The sequence below is a fragment of the Mytilus galloprovincialis genome, chromosome 12 (assembly GCF_965363235.1).
Source record: "Mytilus galloprovincialis chromosome 12, xbMytGall1.hap1.1, whole genome shotgun sequence".
NCBI lineage: Eukaryota > Metazoa > Mollusca > Bivalvia > Mytilida > Mytilidae > Mytilus > Mytilus galloprovincialis.
This window is the reverse complement of record NC_134849.1, coordinates 4029997-4053370: the sequence shown is the minus strand read 5'-3', so window position 1 is coordinate 4053370 and position 23374 is coordinate 4029997. Positions and strand designations below refer to the sequence as shown.

The following is a 23374-nucleotide window of genomic DNA, read 5'->3' as shown; positions in this document are numbered from 1 at the left end:
AAAGTGCAGTACTTCGATACAATATATGTCATGCTCCGCTTTATTGTATGCATAAGTGAGTTAATTTTATCGTTCAATTTATTTTACATTTTTGATTTCGGGGCCTTTTATAGCTGACTATGCGGTATGGGCTTTGCAAAAATCGAAGGCTGTATGGTGACCTATAGCTGTTAATTTCTGTTTAATTTAGTCTTTTGTGGAGAATTGTCTCATGGGCAATCATAACAATATGATTTTTTTTTATATTTTACAATAACAAACGATCTGAAGTCAATAAATGTAACAACTAAACCGTTATTGAAAAGTAATTTAAATTATACGTCAAACAGCTGAAAAATATATTGGCTGTAATTCAAGCAAACCTTTCCACCTGTCTACAAATTTATGAGGTAAAATTTGGTATTTCACATTTTCATTCGGTAAACAAGGGAAAGAGTACACGAGCTTTACGTTAGTTACAAACATCTAACAAAAAAAAAAAGGAAAATTCTAAATTTAAAGACTAATTCTTTTTTACTATTTGTTAGTATATCATTATTCCAATATTTACCATGCAGAATATTCAAAAGAAAGAAGAAATTCAATGTGTGTTATTTTTACAAAAAAAATCATTTCGGGCCTCATTGCTGAAGGCCGTACAGTGGCCTACAGATGCTAATTTCTGTGTCATTTAATCTTTTGTGGAGAATTGTCTTATTGGATCTTTTTTTAGATATCAAATGCTTGTAAGTGTTTCGTTTTTCTCCACATTATTTTTAACTGGATTTTGGAGATGCTCTTACTGTACTTGGATGTTTGAACGATCATCTTTTTAAACATAGATAAACTGTAGTTGCTTCGATTGTTGTTATTTTAACCGTTGGAAAGAATGATTGAACATTGTTGAACATCTCTGTAGCCTAAAACAAAGTAATCATGCTATTTTTGTAATAAATTCGAGGTTTATCTTCCAAGTATTTTTAACTACTTCTGCGAAAGAAATGTCTACTCCTTCATTTTTTGGGAGAAACTAGCTGCATGGAAAGCCGTATTGTCGCCGTTATACAATGAGACCAGGAACGATCTGACACATTAAAGTTTAATGTAGTAATACACATTTAGAAGTTTAATTTTGCATAATGGCCATGGTGAATTTTTTCATTAAAGTTTTTGTTCAATAAAATTGATTTCTAGATAATTGAAGATAATACAGACCAAAGTTTTTTCCTAACTGTGTATTGCTACCTTTTGGCATTTGACAAAGCACAGAATGCTTTTTTGAGACAAATCATTGCACACATCTATTGATATTTAGCTTAAAGATACAATTCTGAGGGAGAAACATATTTTAGTTTTAAAATATATGTTAGTTTTGTTGTTTATTGTCCTCAGCAACCTATATAGAAAAATTTGACACAGAGACTTGGTTCGGTCATAAATTAATGCTTTATTGGCTATCCTTTGGGAATGACAGAATGCACATCATGTAGAAACCTCAATAGGGAACGCTTTCTATTTTTTTCTGCGAATAATTAAATTTATTATTTTATAAAGTATAGAGTACAATTTAGCATGAATTGAGTCTAAATTTGTTCCCGCTGTTATAAATTAATTCATTATATGCAGAATTTAAACAAATCCATTTGTTCAATTTGGAGGTTGACTTTTTCAACAGATTGTCGGTATTCCTATGGGAACGAACTGTGTGCCTCTCCTTGTCGACCTCGTCTTGTTTACATATGAATCGGAGTTCCTTTCAGACACAAAAACAAGAAGTTCAAAGAATCCAGGTTATTTAGTTTCACTTTCAGATACATTGAGGATGTTTTAATCCATTTACAATCCGAACTTTTCTGATTGAGTTCCATTAATATATCCACAAGAACTAGATATTAAAGAGAAAACAGACACGGCTTCCTCCGCGTCCTTTTTAGACTTATATCTCGATTATGACATACACAGTCATCTCAGTATCAGAATCTCTGACGAACGAGACGATTTTAATTTTGAAATTATAAATTCCCCCCTTAGTAGCAATATACCAACTTCACATGCATATGGGATATACATTTCCCAACTTATTCGATATTCAAGAGTGATGCTCGCAGTTGTAAAGCAATTACAGCAGCAATATGCATGTCATTAAACATAAAGTGTACTCACGTCCGCTATTAGACACACGTGTTATGCAGAGGAGGACAAATACCAAGAGACAGAACCTGGTCATAATGCTGAAAAGAAAATTATTTTAAATAAGTTTAAATGTCCCTTTGATATCGTTTGCATCTGTATGGAATCAATCATTTATATAAAAATTCAAGATAATTTAGAAAGTACCTGCACCCAATAATAGCATATGCTGTAAACAATAATATTTTATTGTTTATTTCCTCTATATATTTATATAGTTAATAAGGAATAGATAAAAGTGATGACGACATTTTGACGATACAAACCTTGCACTGTGGAAAATATCTATATCCTCTTGTACTTTTCGGCGCGTCTTGTCGACTCGCAGTTATTAAAAACTTCAAACTGTTCTAAAATCAGTATTGATATTTTTTACTATTTAAGTTTTAACTATTATTGCAAACATTATTTATAAATAATGTCATGCAATCTGATGGTGCACTATAACAAGGAACCCTGACTGTCCAGTTGCAGTGCAACTTTGGAACTAAAAAAATGGCTGCCATCACCATGGAAACAGAAAAATGGTGAAAAAATATAATTTTGGAGTAAGGTGAATTGTTTAAGAAGCAACATTGGTAGAGGTGGAATTTGGCGTTGGAATTTCGAAAATGTCTGCTGTTACCATGGAAAGAATGCAAAACAGGACAAAATGGTCCAAAAACCTTAAATTGGCATTTACTTTCTTAAAATGGTAGGTCAAATTAATCGAAACTTTGATGGTATGGTCCCTCCCATGTACCTTCTTCTTCTCTTCTTTATAATTCAGCACTCCATCAACATACTGATGATAACGTGCCGGGCACTGAGTTTACTATGCCGCGCTTGCGTGGGATCTAATTTTTATTTACAGTGAATAATATACAAAAAAAAATAAAAATAAAAATTCAACGTAATTTCTTTTTCTTCTGTTTTTGTACTATACATTTTGGTTAAAACTATATACATTGTAGGATTTATTTAAATTTTTAGATTTTTATTGAGAACAGATATTGGAATTTGTTCTCGGAAGCTTTCAAGAGTAGTACATTGAACTGCAGCTACTGGGAGAATGTTCCATTGTAAGATTGTTCTGGGGTAGAATGAGTACTTGTATGAGTCTTTAGTGATTTGTATTGGTCTGAAAGAATAAATATGTGAATGTTGACGTGTTCTTGTATCGGATTGTGTAAGTAGGTCTGTCGGGTATATGGCTACAAGATGATGTATAATTTTGTAGAAGAAAATGATGCGGGTTCTAATTCGCCTTTTCTCAAGTGTTGCCCAATTTAATGTTTGCAGCATTTCAGTGACTGAGCTTGTGTTATGGTATCTGTTGCAAGTGTACCTTGCTGCTCTGCGCTGGACCATCTCAAGTTGATGTGTTTGTGAGTTGGTATGTGGGTCCCAGACGCAGCTGCTGTATTTTAATGGCATGTACCAATGTGGTATATGCCATTAAAATTTGGAAATGGTCTCTGTTGCCATAGGAACCATCACAAATGTCAAAAATTTCAAAAATTTCAAAGTGCTTCAAAATTGATGAAACTTCAAAAGATTGTAGACTGTCAAGTTTGCATCAGACTTTTGAAGTTGGAATTTCCAAAATGGCTACCGTTGCCATGGAAACTGGAAAAATGTCAAATATTTTCGAAATGATCCAAACTTAATGAAACTTAATATTATTGTAAACTTGCATGTATAGATGAGACTTTTGACTTTGAAACTTTCAAAATGGCTACCGTTGCCATGGAAACAGCAAAAATGTCATGTTTTTAAAATGATCTAAATGTACTGAAAGTTTACAGAAAAATGTATAGCCATGCAAATATGTGCATTCACTGTTAAAAGTTTTTGAAATGGCTGCCGCTTAGAGGCAATGGGGGGAAGGGTGACATCCGCTATTGCTTGCAATAGCAATTCTAGTTATGGCACCCTAAACGGAGTTTGGGTGACATATTGTTATTCTACGTTTCTTTTTGTTTTTTTATCTTTATTATTTTTCTTCCACACTTTTTTGTCCAGTCTGGAACTCTAATATAAATGGACCAAAGAAGATGGAACTGTACCATAATGTGAAGATTTGCTTTTTGGGGTTGGCACTTTCAAGATGTCCGCCGTTGCCATGGAAACGGAACAACTGTGAAAAAAATAACTTTTTGGTTTTGGGGAATAATTTGGAGTTGCTTCAACTCAGAATCCTTATATTTTAACACAATGTAGGTGCCAGCCATATACAGGTGTTGGATGATTTTGGTACTTATTGGAACTACGATGTTGCCATGGTAACAACACCAAAATTTTCAAAAATATCAAAATCCTCCAAACTTTATGAAACTTCACAGTAACGATGAGCAACATTGGCAGATGTGGCTTTTGGAGTTGGAATTTCCAAAATGGCTTTTGTTACCTTGGAAACAATGCAAAACATTTCAAAAAAATAAAAATGCTGCAAACTGGATGAAACATTACAGAAATGGTAACTGGCATTGGCAGAGTTTCATTTTAAAGTTGGAATTTTCAAAATGGCCGCCGTAACCATGGAAAAAGCAAAAATGTCCAAATTATCAAAATGCTCCAAACTTAATGAAACTTTTCAAAAATGATAATTTGCATGTGTAGATACACTCTTTGACTTTGGAATTTTCTAAATGGCTGCTGCTCGCCTGGCAATTTGGGAAGGGTGCCATCCGCTATTGCTTGCCATGGCAAATCTAGTTATTATTATTCTTCCAACTATTTTGTCCGCCACTTTTTTTTTGGAGACAATGGAACCTATCTTAATGATAGTTAACTATAATGAGGAACACAAAATTTCGGGTTGCAGTAGGTCTTAAGACCATAAAAAATGGCTGCCGTTACCATGGAAACGCAACAATTGTGAAAAATTCCAGTTTTTGGTTTTGTTAATAATTTGGAGATGTTTGAACTCATCATATTTTAGTACAATGTAGGTGCCAGCCATAGACTGGTTTTGGATGATTTTGGCAATCATTGGAACCACTATGTTGCCAAGGAAACTACACCAAAAATTTCAAAAATATGAAAATGCTCCAAATTTTTTGAAACTTCACAGTAATGATGAGTAACATTGGCATATACAACATTTGGCGTTGGAATTTCCAAAATGTCTGCTGTTACCATGGAAACAATGCAAAAAGGTCAACACGCTCTAAAAACTTTAGGGTTTGGTGAATAATTTTACTATACTTGAACCTAAAATCATCAAATTTTCATACAATATAGTTGTCCACTATATACAGGTTTTGAATGATTTTGATAATCACTGGAACTACTCTATTACCATGGATACAGGATCAAATATTTCAAAATTTCAAAATGCTCCAAAATTGATGAAACTTAATATGATTGTTGACTGGCAAGTCTGGATGAGACTTGTGATTTTGGAATTTGCAAAATGGCCACCGTTGCCATAGAAACTGCAAAAGTATAAAAAATTATCAAAATGTTTTGAACTTAATGAAACTTGATATTATTGTTAATTGGCAAGTAATGATGACACTTTTGACTTTGAAATTTTCAAAATGGCTGCCGTTGCCATGGAAACGGCAGAAATGTGTTTTTTTTTAAATGCTATGAATGTACTGAAAATTTACAGAAAGATGTATTGCCATGCAAATATGTGCATTCACTGTTAAAAGTTTTTGAAATGGCTGCCGCTTAGTTAAGATTGAACTTTTATTTACAAACAGGCTATACTAGAGGTATTCAAAATAAATCTGAAGGTGATTTTCAATTTTTTTGGGGGTCTGAATTTTTCTTAAATTTTTTATTAACTTTTATTAAAAATCGCCATGATACTGTATCAAGGTTTTTAAAAAGCAACGCATACATCAATGTTTATCTTACCTTCTGTACATTTCCAGGAATATGATTGGTTAAAAGCGTCCGCGTGCAAACCGTGTATAGTTGATATTAGGTTAGTAGAGAGGCAGGGTTAGTAGTTGAGTTACGTCCCTTTATATTCCATATAAGTAAGGTAAGAAAGGGGCGGGGCTTATTCATACACTGTTAGTAATGGTGTTATGTCCCTTTATAAAAACAAAAAAGTACTGAGAAAAAAAAATTAAAAGTAACAGACGAAGAAACCGATAATTAGGGTTGTAAAAAAATTATAAAACACATTTAAACCTCACAAGTCGTTATTGTTGGCATCTGTTTTTGTAGGATCAATGGAAGTATTTTCTTACTGCAAACATTTGAGAATCTTTAGTCTTAATTTCATACGTTAAGATCGTCGGTAAGATAAATTCGTTACACAGTGTGCTAGTGACGTGATACTGTATATATGGGTCCAGTCAATTCGCTCTCACCCCATATGGAATTTACTGACCCCTCATATACCATATTAGGTCACTAGCACACTATGTTACTAATACTATTTGTAATGGTGAATCTGCAGAGGTACAAGTTCGCAATTACTGCAGTTATTTCAGCTTGTAGTTAACGTTGATACCAGTCCACGTTTAGTTGTATACGTTAATCTAGTACGAGTTTGTTATAGTATGAATAGACTTGCTATCCAGGGAGGAACAATACTCATCGGTCCTACAATTTGTAATGGTGAATCTGCAGAGGTACAAGTTCGCAATTATTGCAGTTATTTCAGCTTGTAGTTAACGTTGATACCAGTCCACGTTTAGTGGTATACGTTAACCTAGTACGAGTTTGTTATAGTATGAATGGACTTGCTATCCAGGGAGGAACAATACTCATCGGTCCTACAATTTGTAATGGTGAATCTGCAGAGGTACAAGTTCGCAATTATTGCAGTTATTTCAGCTTGTAGTTAACGTTGATACCAGTCCACGTTTAGTGGAATACGTTAACCTAGTACGAGTTTGTTATAGTATGAATGGACTTGCTATCCAGGGAGGAACAATACTCATCGGTCCTACAATTCGTAATGGTGAATCTGCAGAGGTACAAGTTCGCAATTATTGCAGTTATTTCAGCTTGTAGTTAACGTTGATACCAGTCCACATTTAGTGGTATACGTTAACCTAGTACGAGTTTGTTATAGTATGAATGGACTTGCTATCCAGGGAGGAACAATACTCATCGGTCCTACAATTTGTAATGGTGAATCTGCAGAGGTACAAGTTCGCAATTATTGCAGTTATTTCAGCTTGTAGTTAACGTTGATACCAGTCCACGTTTAGTGGTATACGTTAACCTAGTACGAGTTTGTAATAGTATGAATGAATTGCTATCCAGGGAGGAATAATATTCATCGGTTCTTCAGTACGAAAGTAATGAGACACAGATCATTAAAATGTTAACTTCTACGGGGATCAGGGGTGAGGTCCGACTGACCTTCCCATAGTTCAGGTAAATGACCACAACCTTTACCCTAAGTCCATGATGTCACTCCATACCAAGTTTGGTATGAAATTACAGGTGATTATACAACAGTTGGTCAAACATTCGTGGGTTTTACACTGGTTGAAAAATGTATGTTTTCATTACAATAAGCAACAAATGAAATTTTCTATCGGCCCATAAATATTCAAAAGATAATTAAAGTGAATTCGATTAAACTAGATTCATATTTTTTCATCAATAAAATTTTATAATAAACAAGAAATAACTGTAACAGAATGCTGTAACGATGTCTTCCAAACAAAGCTGCCATAATGCGTACTGCCTATGGTCGCCTGACTTTGGGTAAAGTCTAGTACTTAATGGTTCTATGTAGATAAACATGGTATAGTGATATGCATACATTTGTATGCGACGACTACGAGATTGACCCTGTATGTCATTCAAATTTTTTTGAAATGACAAACAGAAATAAATATGGTTTAACCATTTACAAGTTCTAAAAACGAAGGAGGTTTGGAGACCCCATTTTAAATTGTCCCATATAATACATGTGGCTTGGGGCGGGGACCTCGACCATTTGCAAGTTCTCAAACAGGAGGGGTAGGTTGTCCCACATTACGGCCCCTATATTTTATTTGATTTGTTATATTGTCCAATACATGAATATATATGGTTTATGGGTGGGGATATCAACTGCTTACAATGAGTGGGTTGGGGACAGCCAGGGACTCTCCCTATAGTTTATTTCATTTCTTATTTTGTTCCATACACGAATATCTTCGGTTCAGGGGTGGGAATTTCGATAAAAGCAAATTTGAAAAAAAATGAATATTAGAAATATCGAATATCCAGGAAAATTCGAAACAGAAAGTCCCTTATCCAATTACAAATACATTTAAGATAGATAGGGGGAAATATTCATATGAAATATAAATAAGCAAACTTGTTAACTCAGAATACATTTTTAATACAAATTACAGCCATATGTGCAAAATAATCAATAATATTGACTGTATCAATAAATTGTACAAGCAATTTTACTTTTTTTACTCGGAACACGTCATAGAAATAAATTATTAGTTGATTTCACAGTTTGTATTTAAAAAAAAAAAACAGTTTAACAGGTCGGGACCACTACCTTATATGGAAATGCATAAATTAGCATACTTATGTTCTCTCACATGTAATTGTTTATTTACATGTGACGCAATTAACTTTTACCTAGGTTTTTGACCAATCCACTAAATGAGTAACAATGCATGATGGACTACTACGTGTTTACAATCAACCGAGAAGACGTGTTATTTACTGAAATGCAACACATTTTTTCGTGCAATGCGGGATTCACAATTTCGCTTAGTTTTTCATTTTGTGTATCCTCATTTATAGCTCGTGATACAAAGTATTCCTTCCATGCTCAGATTAACGAAGAGTTGTTTCTATGCGAAGAAGATAGAGTTTGAATTACCCGATATATAGCCATTAATATGTTTGATGATGGCACGGAGATTTCATGTATTCGTCCACGAGACAGCAACGAAACAACAGCGAAAAACACAATTACTCATGAGACAAGTTTACTAGTGTAAAATAAGCCGTCGATAACAGCCGGTGCTAATATCACGAGTACAGCGATTTCCGTATAGATAATTAAAGGCAAATGTGTAATCCTTGAATTTTGTGTTCGTAAAAAAGGCGAAGAAATATTTACATATATGGCAGTGTTAACAAAATCTACAAGTACTTATGTTTGTCACATTTCAGTATACGAGACTTCCAAACTGTTCCTTTTGTTTTGAAGGTGGTGAAGTCCCCAACTGTAGTTTCATTTTGTTTTCGTTTTTTAACGGGCTCGGACATTTGCCAAACTGAATAAAATCATAACAGCTGATTTCCTAATGCTTGCAAAGTAAAACTTTGGTTGACTTGCTTGCTTTGTGTGTATAGTTCTTTATACAAGCTTTGAAAATAAGATTGACATCTTTAAACAATATATATAGGCATACTTTAACTTGTATATTTTATGTTTGAATTTAATTCTTCTCCTTTTATATATTATATTGGGCCGGGTTTTTTTTGTGTTTTTTTTTTGTTTGGATTGTTTTACACAAGTAATTTTTGGGTTATTTATGGCGTACGTTTCGGCATTGAACCTATGACTGCTTACTCTACTAGATTATGTCTTTTTCGGAAAGATGTCTCATTTGGCACTCAAACCGCATCTTCTTATTTCTATATACAATCACGTTTTAGAATAAAAAGAATAGGTAATATGACTCCCACTGTGATCAAGAGGCTTTAAATATTGGAGATATTTTACATACGTCAACATGACAGCAGCCAAACGATAAAAAACCTCTGAGGTATATTTTGAAATAAAACTAGCAACAAACGGACTTTATCGATGGATGAAGCTATACAAAATGTATTAAGCTATATACCGTACCCGCTCAGTGGCGGATCCAAAAAAAAGGGGGGGTTCCGGGGGTTGGACCCTCCTTTTTTGAACAATCAATGCATTTGAATGGGGACAAGTAGTTGGAACTCCCACCCCTCTTTTATCCTGGGTTAGGACCTTCCTTTTTAAAATGGCTGGATCCGCCCTGCCGCTTTCATAACACTTATTTTTAGCATAAACTGAATATTATAATGTTCTTACTTTCACATCCAGTACAGAATGAAGTGTTTCAATGAAAGTTTTCGTGTTTTTCTAGACAGAAATGATTTTGAAATGACATTATACAGGTTTAAAAGAGCTAAAAAAAATCATAGTAGACAGTGGTCATTTCATCTGAAATTTCACTGTTTCATGTCGTAAAATTATTGCACAGGTACAATGCATAACAATGGAGAAAAACCTGTTCAACAACTTAAACAAGGCGAAAAAGAAAGTCGAATAGCGAAGTCCGTAAACAATACTTTATTAATCTGAGCATGCAAATTGAATATTATGTTATATATTTTACAAAAATCGCATTTGCAGAACAAAAACATATATTTTGAGAATCCCAGACACTATATTAGTTGACAGTTCTTCCACTAATTCCACGAGTTTTCCGGTTGTAGTAAACTCGTAGTAGCCCATAATGCATTGTAGCTCATTGAGTCGATTGGTCAGTTTTTCAAGGCCGTATTAGCCTTGTGTTTAGGAAATTACTATGCAAATATATTCTGACGTAAAGAAATCTAGAGTTCTCGACCTGTTTAACCAAAGCTGACAATATTAACACTTGATTATGACAATGAAATGGTGGTCTCACAAATAAAAAAAACAAAGGAGTAGGTCCAGTAAGACCCTTTTTTGGCCCCAAAATATAGCAGTTTTACAAAATTGTTAAAATGTAAACTTTTAGTTTATTATTGGACAGTAGAATGCTTCTGCTACATAAATATGGGCTGTTTTTTTTATAATACAACGCATAAATATCGAGTACTAACATCATCAAGTCATGCTAAACTACTAAAATCTTCACAATTCTAGCATTTTAGTCAAATTTTAGACGGTTTTCGTGTAAAACGAAATTGGCCGCATTCGTGTTCATCCTTAATATTGAAATGTAAGTTGTATTTTATGATAATTCATAACATATATAAAGATTGAGGATGAACACGGATGCGGCCACTTTCATTTTTGACAAAAACCATCTGAAAAGCGACATTTTTCGGCATTTTTGGTAGATTTTTCATATTTGAGCTTGAATCGGATCGTTTTTAATGACTAAATCAGTTAAAATCTTTCACAAAAACTAATTGATTCAAATAAAATAGACACTTAAGTGTTAAAAAGGTGGTCAAAATCTTTCGTCAGATGAACCTGAAATTTGAGGCCAAAATCGGTCCTTACCGGACCTACTCCTTTCAACTTAGAATTAAGAGAATCAGTGTTTCTTTCTTCTTTCGATGTACTGCACAATCGCGAAAAATACTTTCGTCTGTCATAGTGGTTTGTTTATAATCGAATATAGGACTTTATCCTCCTAAACTGACCATATTTAAATTTGTTTATTCAAATTATATGACGATATTATAAATCAGTAATTAATCCAACCCAAGACGAATAGTAAAACGACAGTAATGTTTGTATCATCTTTTGTCTCTCAGTTAAATTTTACAAGTGCATTGGATACCTTTGTTGTGATTATCAAAAGCCCTTGTCAAAAAAACATGAACTAAACATTATTTGATAAAGTACTGCAATCTCCGAAACAGCGGTTGCGTCTTATTAACTACGCTAGATTGACTTTATAAATGTTTGGCGAAGCAGCGTCACCACTGTTTTGATGTTCGAAAATACTGTTGTATTACCTCAATTATTGAATTTAACAATTTGAAATCACAAGAACTTTGTATTTAAGAAAATATTTCAAAACTTACCACGAGGTGTAAAAGAAGACCTGTTGATAGAAAGATAACTGTTAAAATGAATTGCCTATTGATATATCAAGATGAATTAAAGAAATTGATGAACAATTCTGCAAGGTGTGCAACAACGATTAGTGGCATATGTTGTTTTTCTTCCTTACTTCCTGACTACGCAAATATGTTATGAATGTGTAACATCTTTTCTCTGTTGTTTATACTTTTTCACTTAATGATCGATTTTGTAATTTGTAATCAGCAAATTAATAATGTCTCTTTATAATCCTGGTACCTTTGATAACTATCTTTTAAATAAAAAGGCAAAATATATCTACACGAAAAAAATAGATAATCAAAAGAACATGTAAGTAGTCCTATAAGTTTCAATGAATATTTCTGATAACATATTCACTGTTATTTCTTTTTTAAAGAATGTTTAAAATATCGTTTTAACATTTCAAAATGTAAAAAAATAACATTTTGCAAGAATTTTCGTTATTTATCTGTAAAAGAGGGACGAAAGATACCAGAGCGACAGACAAAATCACATATCGAAAATAAACTGACAACGCCTGGATGAAAATGAAAGAAGACAAACAGACAAACTATAGAACACATGACAAACATAAAAAGGTAACCTCATTACGACACTCATACACATGACTCATTCAGTGGAGCACGAATCAGAATACGAATGAAAAAAGATGAGTATCATTTATAACCAAATTGTTCTGTCGAATCATCGATTTATTTAGTAAATGTTCCCGCACCAATATGGAAAATCACTTGAGATATTGTCTATTTATTGACTAACATAGTAAAACATGCCAGGTTATATAATCGTTAAACAGGGAGAGAGAGAGTTAATGTTAAATGTCAAACACAGATCGGAAAACCGTTTCCAGAATATGTGGATGATTCTTTAATCGTTGTTCGTGTTGAGCAATAATTAAGTTTTGATCGAAGAGCGGTTTTTGGTTATTTGAAAACTGATCTCTATGTGTCCACATTTCTAGTGCAGATGATCCTCGGTTTCGAATACGTGTATTTAGTCGAGCTGTGACAAGTGATTAGTGATTAAGCGTTAATAGTGTTTATACTGGGGTTGACGGGTTCGAACGAAGTATTTCATCTTTTAGTTCCTGAATAGCTTTCTCAGCAACGGGGTTTTTATTTACATTTTTGGGACGGCCTAATTCTATAGTGATGCGATGTCTAGCTAACAGTTTGTCTTTTACTAAAGTTTTAAAACCAGATGCAGGGTCGTTCCTGGTAACAGCATGTGGGCCGTCTAGTTGGCGGACTTCAGCAAGACGTTGAATAATTGCATCTCGTAAATCGTGATGGCACTTGGTATCTAACAGTTTGGTAAAGGTGTAAGAAGTTACACATTCTCGTAAAACAAAACTAACTGACGCTCTCGTTTTAAGACATCTGCGGCACATGTTGATCCAATAGTTGCAGGGGCTCTGCTGAATTCTGCTCTTCGCGGACTTTTAGGGTCTTCAACAATGAAACACACTGATGACAGCTAGTTACAGATTCGATAGCCTTGTCCGTGTCTAATGCGTGAAAGTATCGTTGTAATATAGACTTCATCTGGTGACACGACGGATGGATTAATTACTTCAATTCACATTAAACTAGACCCAGACAACATGAGTATGTTGGCCCAACATTGGCACAACGTATATCATTGCATTGGCCCATCGTTGTATTTTAACGTTGGCCCAACGTATAAGTGCAAAGTGGGCCTACGTTGGCCCAACATGATGGCTTCATGTTGGCCCAACGTTGTACGGTAATATGCAATACATAGAGCCAACGTTAGCCCATTGTATGAAAAACGAAATCCATGTTGGCACAACGTTGGACCAACGTAGATATATCTTTTCTTATGTTGGCACTATGTTGGTCCAAGGTAGGTATTTCTCATTTTTATGTTGGCAATACGTTGGTCTATTGTTTCAACCAAATTACAATGGATGCTGCATGAGGAGCTGTATATGATAAATACTCCGGAGCGCATTTGATCTTTTTTTGTATTCCAAACTGCCAAAGGTTAAGGTAGCAATTCTGTATTTTTGTATTACCCATTGTTGTTACTGTCCTTGTTTTTTTCATGAACTTTGCCTCTTTAATTTTATTTATTGTGTGACGCTAAGATATTTCTTTGGCAATGTTTGATGGATCGACCAATTAAACTCTGTGTCATTTGGTGTCTTGTAAAGAGTTGTCTCATTAGCAATCATACCACATCTTCTTTTTAGCACTTGGCGTCCGTCGTCGTCGTCGTCGTCGACGTCGTCGTCGTCGTTAACAATTTTTCAAACATCTTCTCCTCTGAAACTACTGAATGGATTTGAATGAAACTTAACATGATTGTTCCTTAGTATATCCTGCACAAAATGTGCGCTTCGATTTTTGATCCGTCAAAAAACATGGCCGCCGTTACTTAAAATAGAACATAGGGGTCAAATGCAGTTTTTGGCTTATATCTCAAAAACGAAAGCATTTAGAGCAAATCTGACATGGGGTAAAAATGTTCATTAGGTCAAGATCTATCAGCCCTGAAATTTTCAGATGAATCAAACAAACCATTGTTGGGTTGCTGCCACTTAATTGGTAATTTTAAGGAAATTTTGCAGTTTTTGGTCATTATCTTGAATATTATTATAGATAAAGATAAACTGTAAACAGCAAAAAAGATCAGCAAAGTAAGATCTACAAATAAGTTAATATGACCAAAATTGTCAATTGACCCCTTAAGGGGTTATTGTCCTTTAATGACAATTTTTCACAATTTGTTCATCATATTTGCTAACTTTAAAAAATCTTCTCCTCTGAAACTACTGAATGGATTTGGTTAAAACTTAGCATGATTGTTCCTTAGATTATCCTGCACAAAGTGTGTGCTTTGATTTTTGATCCGTCAAAAAACATGGCCGCTGTTACTTAAAATAGAACATAGGGGTCAAATGCAGTTTTTGGCTTATATCTCAAAAACGAAAGCATTTAGAGCAAATCTGACATGGAGTAAAAATGTTAATTAGGTCAAGATCTATCAGCCCTGAAATTTTCAGATGAATCAAACAAACCATTGTTGGGTTGCTGCCACTTAATTGGTAATTTTAAGGAAATTTTGCAGTTTTTGGTCATTATCTCGAATATTATTATAGATAAAGATAAACTGTAAACAGCAAAAAAGATCAGCAAAGTAAGATCTACAAATAAGTTAATTTGACCAAAATTGTCAATTGACCCCTTAAGGGGTTATTGTCCTTTAATGACAATTTTTCACAATTTGTTCATCATATTTGCTAACTTTAAAAAATCTTCTCTTCTGAAACTACTGAATGGATTTGGTTAAAACTTAGCATGGTTGTTCCTTAGATTATCCTGCACAAAGTGTGTGCTTTGATTTTTGATCCGTCAAAAAACATGGCCGCCGTTACTTAAAATAGAACATAGGGGTCAAATGCAGTTTTTGGCTTATATCTCAAAAACGAAAGCATTAAGAGCAAATCTGACATGGAGTAAAAATGTTCATTAGGTCAATATCTATCAGCCCTGAAATTTTCAGATGAATCAAACATCCAATTGTTGGGTTGCTGCCACTTAATTGGTAATTTTAAGGAATTTTGCAGTTTTTGGTCATTATCTTGAATATTATTATAGATAAAGATAAACTGTAAACAGCAAATATGATCAGCAAAGTAAGATCTACAAATAAGTCAATTTGACCAAAATTGTCAATTGACCTCTTTAGGAGTTATTGCCCTTTAAAGACTTTTTTCACAATTTGTTCACCATGTTGACTTACTTTAAAAAATCTTCTCTTATGAAACTGCTGTATCAATTTCAGCCAAACTTAGGCTAAATGAGTTTCAGAGTTTCAGAGTATCTAGTATAAATTTTATATTTCATTTCCTTGTATGTCAAGAAACATAGCTCCTATGGCTAAAATAGAACATAGGAGAAAATGATTTTATTTTGCTTTTGAAGAAAATAGGACGATTCAAAGAACATTTAAATAAATTGAAAAGCCAAAATAATCATTGATGAGAGATTAAACCAAAAAAATTCAGGTGAGCGATTCAGGCTCTTGAGAGCCTCTTGTTTCATATCAATTTAATTTATTTCTTTAACAGAACAAATGACGTATGGCTTATGGTTAGGCGATCATACAAATAGTTTTTTTTTGGTTGTATTGGTTCCAGATCCAGAATGAAAATTAAATAATTCAGAAGATGAAACTTTATTTATTCTAAATTTGATATCATTGGTCGTCACCACGAGTAGTGTCCTCCTCAATTTGAACTTCAACAATGTCATTATTATTTATATATGTTATTCTTTTTTTCCCTTCTCTGTTTCTTGCCACCTTCTCTGTCAAGGCTTAAGCGCCGCCAATCTTTAGCTGCATCATCTATCTCCTTATCCGAAGACTCTTTACAGCTATGTTTTTTTTCTAACCGACTCTGTAATAAAGTTATAAGTAAACTTGAATTGCGTATTTGTCTAATGCATGCGTGCGTAATCTCCCTTCTAGATATGTAATATAAATTAATGTATATTCTAAATAGTTTAAACACTATTTAATACAAAATAAAATCTTAAATAACCATTTTTTTATATTGGTTATTTGTCTAATGGTCAGAAATCACGGGGGGGTCTCAACATGGGATTTTGGGTACAGGTGTGCAGCTGGGATTTTAAAAACACCCCCCATTCATATATTGAATAATTGTGAAATCCCTACCTATACATATATTTCACAGTGAAATCATAACCCATTCATATATTTATCACCCATTGATATATCACAATCGGTCAATTACTACCTATTGATATATTTCCTCGGTAAAATTGCACCCCATTGATATATTTGACGGATCAAAAAAGAGACCCATTCCAGCGGCACATATGTATATACCTTTATATAGGAAGAGACCCCCCCGTGTCAGAAATTCATTAGTATTAGACGGATTTGTGGGTACAACAAACCCTTATTACTATTATTTCAGAATTCGGTATCATACTTTATATAATCGTAATATACATGATATATTAAGAATAATTTAGATGTGTATTAATGAACAGTTATATATTTGATACATAAAAACACTGTTACACTTTCAAGTGTGTATATGATCAGGTTTCACAAATATATCGTATCTATTTGCATGCGATTTAGAAATACAATAAAACTAACAAATTCATTTATATTTTAATGAAGTAGAAATCAGTTGAGAGAAATCATTATACCACATTTTTGAAACATTACGGAATAAGACACATTTTAAGACAATTTTATTCCATTAACTTCAGTAATTATATATATAATGATCATACATGTTGTGGTTATAGATTTATATAATTTACCATTTGTTTGAAGATACTAATGTTCAGTGGCAAATATTTCATGATTATTAATAGGATTGAAATGATTTAAAATCTAGAAAATATTTCGCCCGAAACGTATAAACTGCAAGATCAGCATTATAAAATGATAGAAATTAATATATGTTTTGACTTTTAACAACATCCCTCAGATTAAAAAATCATATTGTATTTGTCATTCTGAATCGTATATATATATATATCAGATTTTTTAAAGTTACAACTTACATGTTACTATCTTTCTCTTTGAATCTCAGATGACATGATTTTCTCTTTTTGTTTTCTTCGTATCACTGCTTTCTTACAAATACACAACAGGAAATAATCACAAAAGTGACCATCCCATTACATTCAGATTTCCTATAAACTTAATTACCATAGCAACTATCTTTGAAATTTGTCGAACATATGGTCAACCTTATCAGAATGGGCTTGATTAACAGACTGGGTGAATCAAATATCACTCTGCATATAATTGCTATTATTATGTTTCACAAAGTTTAATGAATAAAGTTATTATAAATAATGATTGCAATAATTTTTTATTTTTATTAAACCAGGCAATACAGTAATGATATTCCAGTATAAATTTTACCTGACTTATATATAGAGTATAATATATGATCACGCAACGTTGGGCCCAACAAAGAGTTGTAAATGTAATTTCAGTTGATAAACACTTTCGGTATAACATTAACTTTTCATAAAGCCTGCTGCAATCGAAATTATCCGCCTCCCAAGAGAAATAAAGCGTAAAATATTATATAATCAATTCTATTAACAAAATTTCATATCGGCTCTATGTTGCTACTAACATATAATGCCAACGTTTGCCCGATTATTTATAACCAACATGAGATAATAATATGAATTTACAACAACAGACCAACGTTGGGCCAATATTGTGCAGCCGACACCAACGTGCGACCAACGGACCGACAATTTGCCAACGTTGGGCTAATGTTGTGCAGCCAACATAAACTTGCGACCAACGGACCTACAATTTGCCAACGTTGGGCCAATGTTGTGAAGCCAACACCAACGGTCGACCAACGGGCCAACCATTTGCCAACGTTGGCCCACTGTTAGTCTGCTGACTGGGGACTAGTTTAATGTGAATTGAAGTAATTAATCCATCTAATACTTGCCGCGGTACAATTATTAATTCACGACAAGGTGTAAACAGAAGATTTCTTTTTACTACTAAAAGACCATCGTTAGCAAACGAAGCTACATTCAGGTAGCGCCTTATGTCCTTTATGTTTGTGAGTTTCCCCTGTCGTAAGTGAGCCACCGTTTGCCGGAGGTCAGAACATTCGGTCTGGTTTGAGAACCATAATGTCCTGCTTGTAAAGGGAAGCGTTACTGTTCCGTTTAGAATATCTGCAGTTGTTATGTGACGCACAACACATTCCTCCTGAAGATGTCTAAAATTGCAAATTTGACAGGCAGGATTGTTACAATTGGGTGCGTTACGGCTTGAACATGTTGAATAGTCAGATGGCAGTATTGCTAATCCAGAAACATGTCTTTTAGATACTTGGAAGCGACTGGCAGTCGACAGATAAGTAGAAACACGAGGGCTTGATGCAAATTCACCTCTACATAACTTTTCAAAGGCTTGAACATACGGTTTACTATCAGTTAGAACAAATGCTGAAGATAACGATTGAATAATTTACGGACTAAGATGTTTGATAGAAGCCGCAATTGATAATACCACAATTTCACATGGTAACCACTGACGTTGAGCTTGTCTAAGTCACCGAAGCAGTGGTGCTTAACAAAGATTGAAACTGTGAACACTTTTGAAAACTGGCGCCAGAACCTTATATACACATTTTCTTTAGACAAAAACTTTGCACCTTTTCTTGTGTCTGGTACCAAATGGGAAAAGAAAACAAAAACAACAACTCACAGGGAGTTTGCAAATGATGGGAAAGAAGTCCCAGAAGCCAACAGAAAAACACGAGAGCAAAAAGTTAGCATGCTAGAGGTGTAACACCACTAATTTGGGCCCGGCCAGAAAGCACATACCAGAAAGTAGTACATATTTAACACAAAATAGTTCCTACGCATGGACATAACTTTCAAAATATTTAGAGTATTTTATTAATTTTGGTATCAAATGAAAGCTGCATGACTGGTGATCATTGTAGAACAATTTTTGACTGATAAATTTGAATAATAAAAAAATGGCATTAAATTTAAAAAGGAGGGTACATTTTGCCTTTTTGTCAGATCGGAAGTACCTGTTTTGGTACATACGAAGTTCCGGGAACCAGTTCTTTCTTATATGCAATGTAAGGTATGTTGATTTTTTCAGTACAGGACACCAGAAGATGTTGCTTTGACATGCAATGATTGTCACTTTATTTGAACTTAAGATAAAAGGGCTGTGACCACTCGAAATTGAGGAATTTAACATAGAAAGCAATGGGGCCATTAATTAGTGGTGTACTTCCTAGAGCTTATGTTAGGATATCCTGGTTCCCGGTACTACGTTCCAGGTATTAGCTTTTAGCATACTCTCTCACGAGGTCCCGTACTGGGGTTACACTAATGACTGGACCGAATGACAGGACCGAATGACAGGACCAAATGAAAAATGCTAATAACTTTTTTATTTCTCAAAGGATTGATCTGAAATTTGAAATGTAATAAGATTTCATCATTTGATAAATAGATTTAAGAAAAAAATTAAAAAGTTTTGTAAGAAACTTTAGAAAATGTGACATGACCAACTTTGATAATGACAGGACCAACATCGAGAATGACAGGACCAAATAAAAATGCTAATAACTTTTTTGTTTTTCAAAGGAATTATTTCAGATTTGAAATATAAAATGGTATGTCATATTTTGAAACCAAAATGTTATAAAAAATATAGATTTATTTTCAAAAACTTTCGAAAACGTGACATGACCATCGCTGATTGACAGGACCAACATCAACAATGACCGGACCAGATGAAATTGCTAATTTCTCTTTTATTTCTCAAAAATTTTTTCTGAAATTTGAAATATAATAAGATTTCATCATTTATCAAATAAATTTTAAAAAAAATACACAAAAAATATGTAAGAAACTTTAGAAAACGTGACATGGCCAACTCTGATAATGACAGGACCAACTTCGACAATAACAGGACCAAGGATTTGTATAGTATACTATATACTATACAAATCCTTGACAGGACCAAATAAAATGCTAATAACTTTTTTATTTTACAAAAGAATTATCTCAGATTTGAAACATAAAATGAAATGTCACATTTTGAAACATTTATGTTATAAAAAATAAAGATTTATTTTCAAAATCGTGATATGATCCCATCGCTGACTGACATGACCAAGCTCGACAATGACCTGAACAAATGAAATTGCTAATTATTCTTTTATTTCGCAGAATATTTCTCTGAAAATTAAAATATGTGAAGATTATACCATTTTATACATAAATATAAGAAAAAGGTATAAAAAGCTTGCTGAAATGTGATCTGGTTAACGTTGTCAATAACAGGACAATCCTCGACAATTAATGACACAGACAGGACCAAATAAAAATGCTAATTATGCATAACATTTGTCAGAATATTCCTCTCAAATTTGAAATAATGACAATTAAGACCATTTTGCACATCATATAAGAAAAATATAGAAAAAAAACCGTATTGAAAGCTTGCGGTTGTGAAACCTGACGAACATCGGCTATGATCTAGCCAATGATTTTACTGAAATTGTTCAATTCTGATCCATAATTAGTAAGATATATCTTATAAATTCAGGAAAATATATTCTATGGTGGTTAAAATTCTTGACCTAGCTACTAAACATGCTAAACGTATGTTGGCAGAGAGTCACAGGACAAAAAGACACGAATGATCACTATATATATTTAAGAAAGAGATCTTGAAATATTTATATGTAATTACAAATAATCATTTTATAGTTTAAGAGATTGTTCATTAAACTATAGATAAATTCAGATTTATTGAATTGTCATCATAATATTTCTTGACATCATGAAGCCCAATTTAAGCCACTTTGAAAAGGTATCAAACCTTTAAAAGTAGTCCGTGAAAATGTTTGATTCAGTATATTTTATGAAAATATTTGAAACTACCAAGAAATCATGCATGCAAGGGTCGGGCATACTTCAAGAAATGTTTATTTGTTTATTTATTATGAGGGGGGGGAACTATCAAGATATACCCTGCATATACTCAAGCATACATGGAAATAATTATTTAATGTTCTGAAAATATTTAACAAAACAAGACATGAACTATTATGTGTTTTTAATTACTGTCATCACAATCTTTATTGGGTTTATCAACTGACATAATTCCTTTTCAAAATTAAAAAGTGAATAGCATTTTTATTTGGTCCTGTCCTTGTCAAGGTTTGTCCTGTCATTGTCAGTGTTGGTCAGGTCACATTACAGCAAGCTTTTAATATTTTTTTCCTATATTATTCCTATTTTTATGTATAAAATAGTTAAATCTGACTATATCTCAAATTTCAGAAAAATATTTTTTTAGAAATAAAAAGTAATTAGCAATTTCATCTGGTCCTGTCATTGTCGAGGTTGGTCCTGCCAGTCAGCGATGGTCATGTCACGTTTAAACTTTCTATATTTTTTATAACATTTATTTTTCAAAATATGACATATTATTTTATATTTCAAATCTGAGAGAATTCCTTTAAAAAATAAAAAAAGTTATTAGCATTTTTATTTGGTCCTGTCATTGTCGATGTTGGTCATGTCATTATCAGAGTTGGTCATGTCACGTTTTCTAAAGTTTCTTACAATTTTTTTTTAATTTTTTTTCTTAAATCTATTTATCAAATGATGAAATCTTATTATATATCAAATTTCAGAAAAATATTTTGAGAAATAAAAGAGAAATTAGCAATTTCATCTGGTCCAGTCATTGTCGAGGTTGGTCCTGTCAAGCAGCGATGGTCATGTCACGTTTTCGAAAGTTTTTGAAAATAAATCTATATTTTTTATAACATTTTGGTTTCAAAATATGACATACCATTTTATATTTCAAATCTGAAATAATTCCTTTGAAAAACAAAAAAAGTTATTAGCATTTTTATTTGGTCCTGTCATTCTCGATGTTGGTCCTGTCATTATCAAAGTTGGTCATGTCACATTTTCTAAAGTTTCTTACAAAACTTTTTAATTTTTTTCTTAAATCTATTTATCAAATGATATGAAATCTTATTATATTTCAAATTTCAGATCAATCCTTTGAGAAATGAAAAAGTTATTAGCATTTTTCATTTGGTCCTGTCATTCGGTCCTGTCATTCGGTCTAGTCATTAGTGTAACCCCCGGTACTGGGGGGAAGGTCTATTAACAGGACAGATAAAACCAGGACACTTTTTTTCGATACATTTTTATCTGTAACTTTTGTTTTACTCAACATATGGTTAAAATTTTAATTGTATAATAAAGAAGAAAGTATTTACTAACATTATTATTAAAAAAAACATATAAAAAAATTAAGAAGTAAGAAAAAATCTGCCAGGACAGTTATATTTTAAGAAAAAAATGGCTGAAATTGCCGTGAAAAGTTTACTTATAATTGGAATATTTTCTCCAAAACAACTGTCTGGCATAATATTTTGGTACGATTGTAAAGTTTATGGAATATCAATTATAAAAATCTATAATCTTATTTTTTTTTTCATCTCTTAAAGGTAAAAAAATCTGCCAGGACAGTAGCCTTTTACATTAGAAAGTTTGTTGAAATTAGTTCAGAATCAAAATATAAAGTTGAATATCTTCTTCAAAATAAATGTCTGATAAACAAATGTTAGTTCATTGGAAAGTTTAGAATATACGCTTTATGAAAATATAAATTATATGAATTTTTATGTCATTAACGTAAAAAAAATCTGCCAGGACAGTAGCCTACTCCATTAAATTTTAAGCTAAAAACGGCTGAAATTGCTGAGAATTTTTTACTTATAATTGAAATAATTTCTCCAAATCAACTGTCTGGCATATTATTTTTGTATGATAATAAAGTTTAACGAACTTTTATTTCTAAAATCTACAATTCAATAATTTTTTCGTCTTTTAAAGGTAGGAAAATCTGCCG

At 32.9% G+C, this 23374-nt stretch overlaps 1 protein-coding gene and 1 long non-coding RNA gene across 2 annotated transcripts in view; both read right to left on the bottom strand.

The window, feature by feature from the left end:
* Positions 1-11890, bottom strand: part of LOC143055410 (MAM domain-containing glycosylphosphatidylinositol anchor protein 2-like) — a 66115-nt gene extending 54225 nt beyond the window's left edge. The window contains exons 1-2 of the mRNA XM_076228543.1: positions 11869-11890; positions 2143-2210 (exon numbers count right to left, since the gene is read on the bottom strand). Of these exons, the coding sequence (XP_076084658.1) occupies positions 2143-2206 (64 nt within the window). The 5' untranslated portion in view covers positions 2207-2210; positions 11869-11890. The remainder of the gene's footprint in view (positions 1-2142; positions 2211-11868) is intronic.
* A 4205-nt stretch (positions 11891-16095) lies between these two features.
* On the bottom strand, positions 16096-17700 carry LOC143054534 (uncharacterized). Its single transcript, XR_012971721.1, has 2 exons — positions 17485-17700; positions 16096-16334 (listed from the first exon to the last, which is right to left on the bottom strand). It is a non-coding gene; the product is annotated as an uncharacterized LOC143054534 (long non-coding RNA).
* Positions 17701-23374: the final 5674 nt, after the last annotated feature.